The sequence below is a fragment of the Panulirus ornatus genome, chromosome 30 (assembly GCF_036320965.1).
Source record: "Panulirus ornatus isolate Po-2019 chromosome 30, ASM3632096v1, whole genome shotgun sequence".
Lineage (NCBI taxonomy): Eukaryota > Metazoa > Arthropoda > Malacostraca > Decapoda > Palinuridae > Panulirus > Panulirus ornatus.
Window position 1 is genome coordinate 19,772,463 of NC_092253.1, and position 14,932 is coordinate 19,787,394.

Consider the following 14,932-nt stretch of genomic DNA (forward strand, 5'->3'; position numbering starts at 1 on the left):
TCAGTGATGGATTGCACAAAAGATGCTTGTGGCATGAGAAGAGTGGGAGGTGGGTTGATTAGAAGGGGTAGTGAGTGGTGGGATGAAGAAGTAAGAGTATTAGTGAAAGAGAAGAGAGAGGCATTTGGACGATTTTTGCAGGGAAAAAATGCAATTGAGTGGGAGATGTATAAAAGAAAGAGACAGGAGGTCAAGAGAAAGGTGCAAGAGGTGAAAAAAAGGGCAAATGAGAGTTGGGGTGAGAGAGTATCATTAAATTTTAGGGAGAATAAAAAGATGTTCTGGAAGGAGGTAAATAAAGTGCGTAAGACAAGGGAGCAAATGGGAACTTCAGTGAAGGGCGCAAATGGGGAGGTGATAACAAGTAGTGGTGATGTGAGAAGGAGATGGAGTGAGTATTTTGAAGGTTTGTTGAATGTGTTTGATGATAGAGTGGCAGATATAGGGTGTTTTGGTCGAGGTGGTGTGCAAAGTGAGAGGGTTAGGGAAAATGATTTGGTAAACAGAGAAGAGGTAGTGAAAGCTTTGCGGAAGATGAAAGCCGGCAAGGCAGCAGGTTTGGATGGTATTGCAGTGGAATTTATTAAAAAAGGGGGTGACTGTATTGTTGACTGGTTGGTAAGGTTATTTAATGTATGTATGACTCATGGTGAGGTGCCTGAGGATTGGCGGAATGCGTGCATAGTGCCATTGTACAAAGGCAAAGGGGATAAGAGTGAGTGCTCAAATTACAGAGGTATAAGTTTGTTGAGTATTCCTGGTAAATTATATGGGAGGGTATTGATTGAGAGGGTGAAGGCATGTACAGAGCATCAGATTGGGGAAGAGCAGTGTGGTTTCAGAAGTGGTAGAGGATGTGTGGATCAGGTGTTTGCTTTGAAGAATGTATGTGAGAAATACTTAGAAAAGCATATGGATTTGTATGTAGCATTTATGGATCTGGAGAAGGCATATGATAGAGTTGATAGAGATGCTCTGTGGAAGGTATTAAGAATATATGGTGTGGGAGGAAAGTTGTTAGAAGCAGTGAAAAGTTTTTATCGAGGATGTAAGGCATGTGTACGTGTAGGAAGAGAGGAAAGTGATTGGTTCTCAGTGAATGTAGGTTTGCGGCAGGGGTGTGTGATGTCTCCATGGTTGTTTAATTTGTTTATGGATGGGGTTGTTAGGGAGATAAATGCAAGAGTTTTGGAAAGAGGGGCAAGTATGAAGTCTGTTGGGGATGAGAGAGCTTGGGAAGTGAGTCAGTTGTTGTTCGCTGATGATACAGCGCTGGTGGCTGATTCATGTGAGAAACTGCAGAAGCTGGTGACTGAGTTTGGTAAAGTGTGTGGAAGAAGAAAGTTAAGAGTAAATGTGAATAAGAGCAAGGTTATTAGGTACAGTAGGGTTGAAGGTCAAGTCAATTGGGAGGTGAGTTTGAATGGAGAAAAACTGGAGGAAGTGAAGTGTTTTAGATATCTGGGAGTGGATCTGGCAGCGGATGGAACCATGGAATCGGAAGTGGATCATAGGGTGGGGGAGGGGGCGAAAATTCTGGGGGCCTTGAAGAATGTGTGGAAGTCGAGAACATTATCTCGGAAAGCAAAAATGGGTATGTTTGAAGGAATAGTGGTTCCAACAATGTTGTATGGTTGCGAGGCGTGGGCTATGGATAGAGTTGTGCGCAGGAGGATGGAGGTGCTGGAAATGAGATGTTTGAGGACAATGTGTGGTGTGAGGTGGTTTGATCGAGTGAGTAACGTAAGGGTAAGAGAGATGTGTGGAAATAAAAAGAGCGTGGTTGAGAGAGCAGAAGAGGGTGTTTTGAAGAGGTTTGGACTCATGGAGAGAATGAGTGAGGAAAGATTGACCAAGAGGATATATGTGTCGGAGGTGGAGGGAACGAGGAGAAGAGGGAGACCAAATTGGAGGTGGAAAGATGGAGTGAAAAAGATTTTGTGTGATCGGGGCCTGAACATGCAGGAGGGTGAAAGGAGGGCAAGGAATAGAGTGAATTGGAGCGATGTGGTATACCGGGGTTGACGTGCTGTCAGTGGATTGAATCAAGGCACGTGAAGCGTCTGGGGTAAACCATGGAAAGCTGTGTAGGTATGTATATTTGCGTGTGTGGACATATGTATATACATGTGTATGGGGCGGGGTTGGGCCATTTCTTTCGTCTGTTTCCTTGCGTTACCTCGCAAACGCGGGAGACAGCGACAAAGTATAATAAAAAAAAAAATAATATATATATATATATATATATATATATATATATATATATATATATATATATATATATATATAGGGATATATATATATGGGGATAGGGGAGAAAGAATACTTCCCACGTATTCCCTGCGTGTCGTAGAAGGCGACTAAAAGGGGAGGGAGCAGGTGGCTGGAAATCCTCCCCTTTCTTGTTTTTTTTTTTAATTTTCCAAAAGAAGGAACAGAGAAGGGGGTCAGGTGAGGATATTCCCTCTAAGGCCCAGTTCTCTGTTGTTAACGCTACCTCGCTAACGCGGGAAATGGCAAATAGTATGAAAAAAAGAAAAAAAATATATATATATATATATATATATATATATATATATATCTTTTTTTTATCATACTTTGTCGCTGTCTCCTATGTTACTGAGGTAGCACAAGGAAACAGACGAAAGAACGGCCCAACCCACTCACATACACATGTATATACATACATGTCCACAAACCCACATATACATACCTATACATCTCAACGTATACATATATATGCACACACAGACATATACATATATACACATGTACATAATTCATACTGTCTGCCCTTATTCATTCCCGTTGCCATCCCACCACATGTGAAATGACAACCCCCTCCCCCGCATGTGCGTGTGGTAGTGCTAGGAAAAGACAACAAAGGCCACATTCATTCACACTCAGTCTCTAGCTGTCATGTATAATGCACCGAAACCACAGCTCCCTTTCCACATCCAGGTCCCAAAAAAATCTTTCCATGGTTTACCCCAGATGCTTCATATGCCCTGGTTCAATCCATTGACAGCATGTTGCCCCCGGTATACCACATCGTTCCAATTCACTCTATTCCTTACACGCCTTTCACCCTCCTGCATGTTCAGGCCCCGATCACCCAAAATCTTTTTCATTACATCTTTCCGCCTCCAATTTGGTCTCCCACTTCTCGTTCCCTCCACCTCTGACACATATATCCTCTTGGTAATCTTTCCTCACTCATTCTCTCCATGTGGCCAAACCACTTCAAAACACCCTCTTCTGCTCTCTCAACCACACTCTTTTTATTACCACACATCTCTCTTACCCTTTCATTACTTACTCGATCAAACCACCTCACACCACATATTGTCCTCAAACATCTCATTTCCAGCACATCCACCCTCCTCTGCACAACTCTATTTATAGCCCACGCCTCGCAACCATATAACATTGTTGGAACCACTATTCCTTCAAACATACCCATTTTTGCTTTCCGAGATAATGTTCTCGACTTCCACACATTCTTCAACGCTCCCAGAACTTTTGCTCCCTCCCCCACCCTATGATTCACTTCTGTTTCCATGGTTCCATCCGCTGCCAAATCCACTCCCAGATATCTAAAACACTTCACTTCCTCCAGTTTTTCTCCATTCAAACTTACCTCCCAATTGACTTGTCCCTCAACCCTACTGTACCTAATAACCTTGCTCTTATTCATATTTACTCTCAACTTTCTTCTTTCACACACTTTACCAAACTCAGTCACCAACTTCTGCAGTTTCTCACCCGAATCAGCCACCAGCACTGTATCATCAGCGAACAACTGACTCATTTGCCAAGCTCTCTCATCCACAACAGACTGTATACTTGCCCCTCTTTCCAAAACTCTTGTATTCACCTGCCTAACTACCCCATCCATAAACAAATTAAACAACCATGGGGACATCACGCACCCCTGTCGCAAACCAACATTCACTGAAAACCAATCACTTTCCTCTCTTCCTACACATACACATGCCTTACATCTTTGATAAGAACTTTTCACTGCTTCTAACAACTTGCCTCCCACACCATATATTCTCAATACCTTCCACAGAGCATCTCTATCAACTCTATCATATGCCTTCTCCAGATCCATAAATGCTACATACAAATCCATTTGCTTTTCTAAGTATTTCTCACATACATTCTTCAAAGCAAACACCTGATCCACACATCCTCTACCACTTCTGAAACCACACTGCTCTTCCCCAATCTGATGCTCTGTACATGCCTTCACCCTCTCAATCAATATCCTCCCATATAATTTACCAGGAATACTCAACAAACTTATACCTCTGTAATTTGAGCACTCACTCTTATCCCCTTTGCCTTTGTACAATGGCACTATGCACGCATTCCGCCAATCCTCAGGCACCTCACCATGAGTCATACATACATCAAATAACCTTACCAACCAGTCAACAATACAGTCACCCCCTTTTTTAATAAATTCCACTGCAATACCATCCAAACCCGCTGCCTTGCCGGCTTTCATCTTCCGCAAAGCTTTTACTACCTCTTCTCTGTTTACCAAATCATTTTCCCTAACCCTCTCACTTTGCACACCACCTCGACCAAAACACCCTATATCTGCCACTCTATCATCAAACACATTCAACAAACCTTCAAAATACTCACTCCATCTCCTTCTCACATCACCACTACTTGCTATCACCTCCCATTTGCGCCCTTTACTGAAGTTCCCATTTGCTCCCTTGTCGTACGCACTTTATTTACCTCCTTCTAGAACATCTTTTTATTCTCCCTAAAATTTAATGATACTCTCTCACCCCAACTCTCATTTGCACTTTTTTTCACCTCTTGCACCTTTCTCTTGACCTCCTGTCTCTTTCTCTTATACATCTCCCACTCAATTTCATTTTTTCCCTGCAAAAATCGTCCAAATGCCTCTCTCTTCTCTTTCACTAATACTCTTACTTCTTCATCCCACCACTCACTATATATATATATATATATATATATATATATATATATATATATATATATATATATATATATATATATATATATATAGGTGAGAACAATGGAAGTAAGGGGAGTGGGGGAGGAATGGGATGTATTTAGGGAATCAGTGATGGATTGCACAAAAGATGCTTGTGGCATGAGAAGAGTGGGAGGTGGGTTGATTAGAAGGGGTAGTGAGTGGTGGGATGAAGAAGTAAGAGTATTAGTGAAAGAGAAGAGAGAGGCATTTGGACGATTTTTGCAGGGAAAAAATGCAATTGAGTGGGAGATGTATAAAAGAAAGAGACAGGAGGTCAAGAGAAAGGTGCAAGAGGTGAAAAAAAGGGCAAATGAGAGTTGGGGTGAGAGAGTATCATTAAATTTTAGGGAGAATAAAAAGATGTTCTGGAAGGAGGTAAATAAAGTGCGTAAGACAAGGGAGCAAATGGGAACTTCAGTGAAGGGCGCAAATGGGGAGGTGATAACAAGTAGTGGTGATGTGAGAAGGAGATGGAGTGAGTATTTTGAAGGTTTGTTGAATGTGTTTGATGATAGAGTGGCAGATATAGGGTGTTTTGGTCGAGGTGGTGTGCAAAGTGAGAGGGTTAGGGAAAATGATTTGGTAAACAGAGAAGAGGTAGTGAAAGCTTTGCGGAAGATGAAAGCCGGCAAGGCAGCAGGTTTGGATGGTATTGCAGTGGAATTTATTAAAAAAGGGGGTGACTGTATTGTTGACTGGTTGGTAAGGTTATTTAATGTATGTATGACTCATGGTGAGGTGCCTGAGGATTGGCGGAATGCGTGCATAGTGCCATTGTACAAAGGCAAAGGGGATAAGAGTGAGTGCTCAAATTACAGAGGTATAAGTTTGTTGAGTATTCCTGGTAAATTATATGGGAGGGTATTGATTGAGAGGGTGAAGGCATGTACAGAGCATCAGATTGGGGAAGAGCAGTGTGGTTTCAGAAGTGGTAGAGGATGTGTGGATCAGGTGTTTGCTTTGAAGAATGTATGTGAGAAATACTTAGAAAAGCATATGGATTTGTATGTAGCATTTATGGATCTGGAGAAGGCATATGATAGAGTTGATAGAGATGCTCTGTGGAAGGTATTAAGAATATATGGTGTGGGAGGAAAGTTGTTAGAAGCAGTGAAAAGTTTTTATCGAGGATGTAAGGCATGTGTACGTGTAGGAAGAGAGGAAAGTGATTGGTTCTCAGTGAATGTAGGTTTGCGGCAGGGGTGTGTGATGTCTCCATGGTTGTTTAATTTGTTTATGGATGGGGTTGTTAGGGAGATAAATGCAAGAGTTTTGGAAAGAGGGGCAAGTATGAAGTCTGTTGGGGATGAGAGAGCTTGGGAAGTGAGTCAGTTGTTGTTCGCTGATGATACAGCGCTGGTGGCTGATTCATGTGAGAAACTGCAGAAGCTGGTGACTGAGTTTGGTAAAGTGTGTGGAAGAAGAAAGTTAAGAGTAAATGTGAATAAGAGCAAGGTTATTAGGTACAGTAGGGTTGAAGGTCAAGTCAATTGGGAGGTGAGTTTGAATGGAGAAAAACTGGAGGAAGTGAAGTGTTTTAGATATCTGGGAGTGGATCTGGCAGCGGATGGAACCATGGAATCGGAAGTGGATCATAGGGTGGGGGAGGGGGCGAAAATTCTGGGGGCCTTGAAGAATGTGTGGAAGTCGAGAACATTATCTCGGAAAGCAAAAATGGGTATGTTTGAAGGAATAGTGGTTCCAACAATGTTGTATGGTTGCGAGGCGTGGGCTATGGATAGAGTTGTGCGCAGGAGGATGGAGGTGCTGGAAATGAGATGTTTGAGGACAATGTGTGGTGTGAGGTGGTTTGATCGAGTGAGTAACGTAAGGGTAAGAGAGATGTGTGGAAATAAAAAGAGCGTGGTTGAGAGAGCAGAAGAGGGTGTTTTGAAGAGGTTTGGACTCATGGAGAGAATGAGTGAGGAAAGATTGACCAAGAGGATATATGTGTCGGAGGTGGAGGGAACGAGGAGAAGAGGGAGACCAAATTGGAGGTGGAAAGATGGAGTGAAAAAGATTTTGTGTGATCGGGGCCTGAACATGCAGGAGGGTGAAAGGAGGGCAAGGAATAGAGTGAATTGGAGCGATGTGGTATACCGGGGTTGACGTGCTGTCAGTGGATTGAATCAAGGCACGTGAAGCGTCTGGGGTAAACCATGGAAAGCTGTGTAGGTATGTATATTTGCGTGTGTGGACATATGTATATACATGTGTATGGGGCGGGGTTGGGCCATTTCTTTCGTCTGTTTCCTTGCGTTACCTCGCAAACGCGGGAGACAGCGACAAAGTATAATAAAAAAAAAAATAATATATATATATATATATATATATATATATATATATATATATATATATATATATATATATAGGGATATATATATATGGGGATAGGGGAGAAAGAATACTTCCCACGTATTCCCTGCGTGTCGTAGAAGGCGACTAAAAGGGGAGGGAGCAGGTGGCTGGAAATCCTCCCCTTTCTTGTTTTTTTTTTTAATTTTCCAAAAGAAGGAACAGAGAAGGGGGTCAGGTGAGGATATTCCCTCTAAGGCCCAGTTCTCTGTTGTTAACGCTACCTCGCTAACGCGGGAAATGGCAAATAGTATGAAAAAAAGAAAAAAAATATATATATATATATATATATATATATATATATATATCTTTTTTTTATCATACTTTGTCGCTGTCTCCTATGTTACTGAGGTAGCACAAGGAAACAGACGAAAGAACGGCCCAACCCACTCACATACACATGTATATACATACATGTCCACAAACCCACATATACATACCTATACATCTCAACGTATACATATATATGCACACACAGACATATACATATATACACATGTACATAATTCATACTGTCTGCCCTTATTCATTCCCGTTGCCATCCCACCACATGTGAAATGACAACCCCCTCCCCCGCATGTGCGTGTGGTAGTGCTAGGAAAAGACAACAAAGGCCACATTCATTCACACTCAGTCTCTAGCTGTCATGTATAATGCACCGAAACCACAGCTCCCTTTCCACATCCAGGTCCCAAAAAAATCTTTCCATGGTTTACCCCAGATGCTTCATATGCCCTGGTTCAATCCATTGACAGCATGTTGCCCCCGGTATACCACATCGTTCCAATTCACTCTATTCCTTACACGCCTTTCACCCTCCTGCATGTTCAGGCCCCGATCACCCAAAATCTTTTTCATTACATCTTTCCGCCTCCAATTTGGTCTCCCACTTCTCGTTCCCTCCACCTCTGACACATATATCCTCTTGGTAATCTTTCCTCACTCATTCTCTCCATGTGGCCAAACCACTTCAAAACACCCTCTTCTGCTCTCTCAACCACACTCTTTTTATTACCACACATCTCTCTTACCCTTTCATTACTTACTCGATCAAACCACCTCACACCACATATTGTCCTCAAACATCTCATTTCCAGCACATCCACCCTCCTCTGCACAACTCTATTTATAGCCCACGCCTCGCAACCATATAACATTGTTGGAACCACTATTCCTTCAAACATACCCATTTTTGCTTTCCGAGATAATGTTCTCGACTTCCACACATTCTTCAACGCTCCCAGAACTTTTGCTCCCTCCCCCACCCTATGATTCACTTCTGTTTCCATGGTTCCATCCGCTGCCAAATCCACTCCCAGATATCTAAAACACTTCACTTCCTCCAGTTTTTCTCCATTCAAACTTACCTCCCAATTGACTTGTCCCTCAACCCTACTGTACCTAATAACCTTGCTCTTATTCATATTTACTCTCAACTTTCTTCTTTCACACACTTTACCAAACTCAGTCACCAACTTCTGCAGTTTCTCACCCGAATCAGCCACCAGCACTGTATCATCAGCGAACAACTGACTCATTTGCCAAGCTCTCTCATCCACAACAGACTGTATACTTGCCCCTCTTTCCAAAACTCTTGTATTCACCTGCCTAACTACCCCATCCATAAACAAATTAAACAACCATGGGGACATCACGCACCCCTGTCGCAAACCAACATTCACTGAAAACCAATCACTTTCCTCTCTTCCTACACATACACATGCCTTACATCTTTGATAAAAACTTTTCACTGCTTCTAACAACTTGCCTCCCACACCATATATTCTCAATACCTTCCACAGAGCCAGAAACAGGTGAAGGAAGGCCAAACCAACTCACCTCCATTCTGTAATTGTCATGTGCAATGGACCAAAATCACAGCTCTCTATCCATGACCAAGCCCCACAGAACTTTCTATGGTTTAACCCACATGATTCATATGTCCTGGCTCAGTCCATTAACAGCACGTCGGCCCCAGTATACCACATTGCTCCAATTCATACTATCCCAAGCACGCCTTTTGCCGACCGGCACATTCAGGCCCAAATTGCTCAAAATCTTTTTCACTCAATCCATCCAATGCCAGTTTGGTCTCCCCATTCTCCTTGTTCCTTCCATTTCTGACACATATTTCCTCTTAGTCAATCTTTCCTCACTCATTTTCTCATAAGTCCAAACCATTTTAGAACCCCTTCATCCCTCTCAACCACTCTTTTCATTACCATCCCCTCTCTTACCCTTTCATTACTTACTTGATCAAATAACCTTACACCACAGATTGTCATCAAACACTTCATTTCCAACACATCCATGCACCTCCACATAGCCTTATCTGTAATCCATGCCTCACAACCATACATTGTTGTAACTACTATACTTTCAAACATTCCCATTTTTACCCCCAGATAAATTTCTCTCTTTCCACACATTCTATCCTTTGTCCACTCCTTCACCTATGACTCACTTCCATTTCCATGGTTCCATTCCTTGCCATGTCCACTCCCAGGTGTATAAAACATTCACTCTTCAATCTTCCTACTCATACACATGCCTTACACCCTTGATAAAAATGCATCACTGCTTCTAGCAGCTTTCCTTCCTTACCATATATCTTTAAGATACTTCACAAAGCATTTCAGAATGTGGGAAAAGGCTGACAAAGAGGATATATGTGTCATAAGTGGAAGGAACAAAGAAAAGGGGGCGATCGAACTGGAGATGGAAGGGTGGAGTTAACACTTGGAGTGCATCCTTCATAATTCGTTCATCATCATTAGCATACACAGTTAAAATATCTGTTACACTTGAGGACATTAATACTATTCGGCTGGCATCACCCACAAATACTCGAATTTTTCATCCCCCCCCAGTTACCCCTTTTTTTAAGAAACATTAAATAAAGCCAGATATGGAAATCATACAGTTTAGCCTTGATAAAAAAGAATAAAAAAATTGATCCATTACAATTTTTATATTTTGATGGAGAACTGACATTTTTGGCAATGCAGCAGTAAACTCATTATACACCCCACCAGATACATCCATCTGAAGCCACATTCCCTGAACAAATATGAGTTGCATTTGTCTCATCTATGCTCTGAACATAACATCCCTACAACACTACTTACACCAAATCAACATATCTCAAGACCCTTCATACCCAGAATGCAACTACCACTATGAAGACAATTACTTTTCAATTGCCCAACACTCTCCCTTCACAAAACACATACAACAAATACAACACTGTATGACCTGTGGCTTTGCCCCTGTGGTTGTGGCTAACTTCCTGAACACTGAGGAAACCCTAATGAAGATAATAGGGACTCCTGGGGAAGGAAGGTAAGTTATATGTAAGTGGTCCTACCTAATGGATATGGCCAGCTTCTGGAGCACTGTGGGAAGGAAGGTAAGCATATATATAAGAGTAGTGCATACTTACTCGCAGTGCAGAAATATCATTGGGAAATCCATGGATAATCAGCACCATTTCCCTGAAATAAAGTACATGATTTTAATACTACTGTTTCTTAAAAATACTAATCTGTGCTGTACCATCGTACTTAATATGCTATTTTACCTTATGTAAAATGGTAACATCCAGAATTTTCCTTGATACCAGTTTTGGAATATTTTCTATCTTACATGTTCTTTGGTTTATTACATACATAATTACTAGTCTTATCTACCATGGGCCCCTATAGCTGGTCCTATATGCTCCACCCGATTTCACTCCTCGGTTATGTTGCTTGATGCGTCGGTTGGGGTCTACAGTAAATCCAATGTATGTGGAGCCTTTATACTGTGGATTAATGCAGTACAACAAGTAGACACCATAAAAGTCCTCTACAACCTCTGCTCCTTCAGCCATTCTAAAGTGCTCTATAAAATCTCTGAGCAATGCAGGAATCTGAAAAAAAGAAAATGTTTTTCATACTTGTTTGCCACAAGGTAGTGCTGGAAATATAGAAAGATATGGCCTCATTTGTTTACATCCACACTTCAACTCTCATGTACAATGCATCAAAACCACAGCCCCATATCCATGAATAGGCCCTTCAGGCCTTACCATGGCTTTTGCTGACAACATCATACTCCCTGGTTCAGTCCACTGACTGTGTTGCCCCATGTATACCACATCACTCCAATTCATTCTATCCCATGCATGCCTAAATTGCCTAAAACATGTTTACATCTTTTATGCACTTGGCGTGATGCTCAAATTATGGATTGTCTGGTATATTTTGACTATCACAGGGATGAAAAGTTGAAAGATCTTGAAAGCAGGAGATTCGAGTAGACTGGACCACATAAATATGTTCAGCCAAATTCAAGGTTCTTTCCAGAATAGAACAAAATTCCAGATTGAGTGAACCAACATGCTTAAAGATCAGTTGACATGCACTCACAATGCAGAAATAATTTAGAACTAAGAGAGTAATAAGAGGCTACCATACAATGCCAAGAATATCAGGATGCCAACTGGATGGCCTATATGCACTCTTGCATGTCATATATGAAAATGTCATTAGCTTCATCCTTAAAATGTTGCTAAGAATACCGAAGTACACATACACTGAACCACAAGCAGAATTTCATTCACATTTAAATGATTAGTATATAAATCCACTATAGTCAAGATCTTAGATCAAAAATGTTAAAAACTGAATGTCTGATGTCCACATTGCCACCTGCAGTAGTGCTTGTTAGTGCTGAGTAGATACATTTTGGGAGAATTATGTCCCTTGACAGGGGTGTGGGAGACCTTTGCTAACTGCATAATTCTCCATGCCCACAGCGTGGAAGACTTGGCATGCCTGCTAAAACACTGAAAATTTTGATAGAAAAAAAATCTCAGCTGTTTTGGGATGTTTTCATTGGTTCATTGCTTTCTGCAAGTGTTTCACCTATTTTTACAAAAAATTCTAAAATTTTCCTGCTATTCATAGATTTCCCCTTTATAACTCATCTATCATTTCAGAATAAAAATTGATGCTCTAAATCATGCTAGCTAGACCATGCATTACTCAGCAACCTGTTGCATCACATGATTACTGTGTGGCTGTTGGCAACTCAAGGGTGGGCTATCTTGATAACTGTTTCTTCCCCAACAACTTAAAGCTTTGGATCTCTGTACCCTCTCAAGTCTTTTCCAATAACTAGGACCTGGCACGTGTTGAAAGACAGGTTTTTCACTTCCTCTAAATTTCTTAAATATTTTTCTATCTCTTCTTTTTCCCTTTGATTAACCTCACTATATTTCAATTAGGGCCTGGCCTTGATGTGCACTTTTGTCCTGGACTGTAGCCTACAACAAAAAAAAAGAAAATGCCCCCCCCCTGTAAATGATATGTACTGTTACAATAAATAAACTTCATAAATAGCTCAGCTTTGCTCTTTAAATCTATAACCTTAAAATTTATAATCATCAAATCTCATGTCGAATTTCTTGGGTCCTGATGATTCTTAACACCATACATTTTCAATGAACTTCATAGCCCTCCCATGATTCTCATGTATCACATATGGATTTCATAATGATATCAGTTTTGGTCTGAATCACTCCTAAAATGAGGGAGTCCATTGATATGTCTCTGTGATGCCCCTACAGTAAACCTCTACTATTATCTAAACCTTGTAAAATTTCACAGCTTACTAAAAATATCATAGTCAGCAATTTACCCATTTTTAAGGATTATGATTTGATCATTGTTATCACAGTAAGGAGCAATCTGAGTCGGATTTCCTTATTCCCTCTTATACCCAATCTTCCAATATAAAAAAACTCGTAAGTCATATGGTTATAAATGGAAAGAGAAAACGTGGGGTTATATAATACAAAAGTAACAGTAATGCAAAATAACAGCAAACATACATATACAAAGATAAACTGCCTATTTTCACTTTACAAATGTCCAGTGGTTTTTGTCATTAGTAGAATTCCATTATCAAAAACAAGCAAACTAGTTAATTGTACCATAGATCATTTGTCTTAGAAGGGAAACAGTGTCTGCAGGAAACTTACTTTTCTAATGTTCTTATGTGAAGCACAAGGACACTAGAAAATGACGTCAAACCACCATAGGTGTCTCTCCTGTTCATGTTCTAACCCATAAATTTTGCCCAAAGTGGTTCTAACAGATTCTCTCCACCCTCGACTACTAATAAATAAAGCCTCTGTCCTACAATTTCCTTCTATTAAAGCTCTACCCAGTTTAAAGGAACTATAAATTGCTGGGGTAGGAGGAGTTAAACCTAAAATCCCAAACTCTATATCAACTCTAAGAGTATAAGGAATCCAGTCTAGAAATACATACGTCCGGCAAATGAAAAAAAAAAAGAAAAAAACTAAAATTCCGTTGATTCCTTCCATTTACAATGGTGGCACCAGTTTTGTTGAAAGTTACCTCTTCATATAGTTTACTAAGCTTCTCTGCTCGTGCTGAGTATCAAGAGTACCTGTTGTTTAACAGCAACTCTGTCCCTGATGACTGTTACATGTCCAATTCACCCAGGATAATGTACTGCAAATGACCACCACACGTCCATTCAATTCTACTTAACCCACAGTTTCTCTCCATAAATCTTCACACAACTTTACGTTTTGTCTTTTGTTGTATTATGTGGTTTTATCTCCTTGAAAAGATTAAAAACTAAGGTACACTTCTTATGCATAGTGCTTGATATATTGTTTTGAACATCTGTTTATTTACCTCTCGAATCCCAAGGAACATGTCTATAAATATTTACAATACCCATTTAAATCAGAGTACATCTTATGTCAACTTTTCTTTTCGTGATTGAATTATTTTCCGAGCTCTTTTATCGAAATTAATTTTGAAACGTAAAGAGCTGAATATAGATTTGCTGAAAACATCATTCTTTTTTATTGAATTATATTTTTCCTCAAGCTTACCACAGTGATGACAATACAAGTTTTTCTGTATTGAATAATAGTATTCTAAATCAGATAAAACGTAAATGATTATAAATTGCTCCGTTCAACATCGCTATTGCATGTAATTTCTTTTATATGCTTTACAGGGAGAGGGTTTTACTTTCGTAGGGCCCCCATCTATTAAAATATATCTATCATACAACTTTTTTTTATACTTTTGTATGATGTCGATTTTTGTATCTATTAAACCAGTTAATCAAATTCATCCGCTACCCTTATACTATAATTCTGTACATCTTCTAACGTTTCTAATTTAATTTCTCTTATCATTATTATCATTATTATTAATATTATTGTTATTATTATTATTATTATTATTATTATTATTATTATCATTATTATTATTATCATTATTATTATCATTTTTTTTTTTTTCAAACTATTCACCATTTCCCGCGTTAGCGAGGTAGCGTTAAGAACAGAGGACTGGGCCTTTGTGGAATATCCTCACCTGGCCCACCTCTCTGTACCTTCTTCTGGAAAATTAAAAAAGAAGAAAAAAAAAAACGAGAGGGGAGGATTTCCAGCCTCCCGCTCCCTCCCCTTTTAGTCGCCTTTTACGACATGCAGGAAATACGTGGGAAGTATTCTTA

At 40.2% G+C, this 14,932-nt stretch overlaps 1 protein-coding gene across 4 annotated transcripts in view; it reads right to left on the minus strand.

Moving 5' to 3' along the window:
* Positions 1–14,130, minus strand: part of slx1 (Nuclease slx1) — a 36,018-nt gene extending 21,888 nt beyond the window's left edge. Inside the window, exons 1-3 of one of the 4 annotated variants that reach the window (XM_071679867.1) lie at positions 14,095–14,130; positions 11,071–11,291; positions 10,824–10,875 (exon numbers count right to left, since the gene is read on the minus strand). In XM_071679867.1, the coding sequence (XP_071535968.1) occupies positions 10,824–10,875; positions 11,071–11,291; positions 14,095–14,115 (294 nt within the window). In that variant the 5' untranslated portion in view covers positions 14,116–14,130. The other 3 variants (XM_071679870.1, XM_071679869.1, XM_071679868.1) reach the window with 3 other exon arrangements.
* Positions 14,131–14,932: the final 802 nt, after the last annotated feature.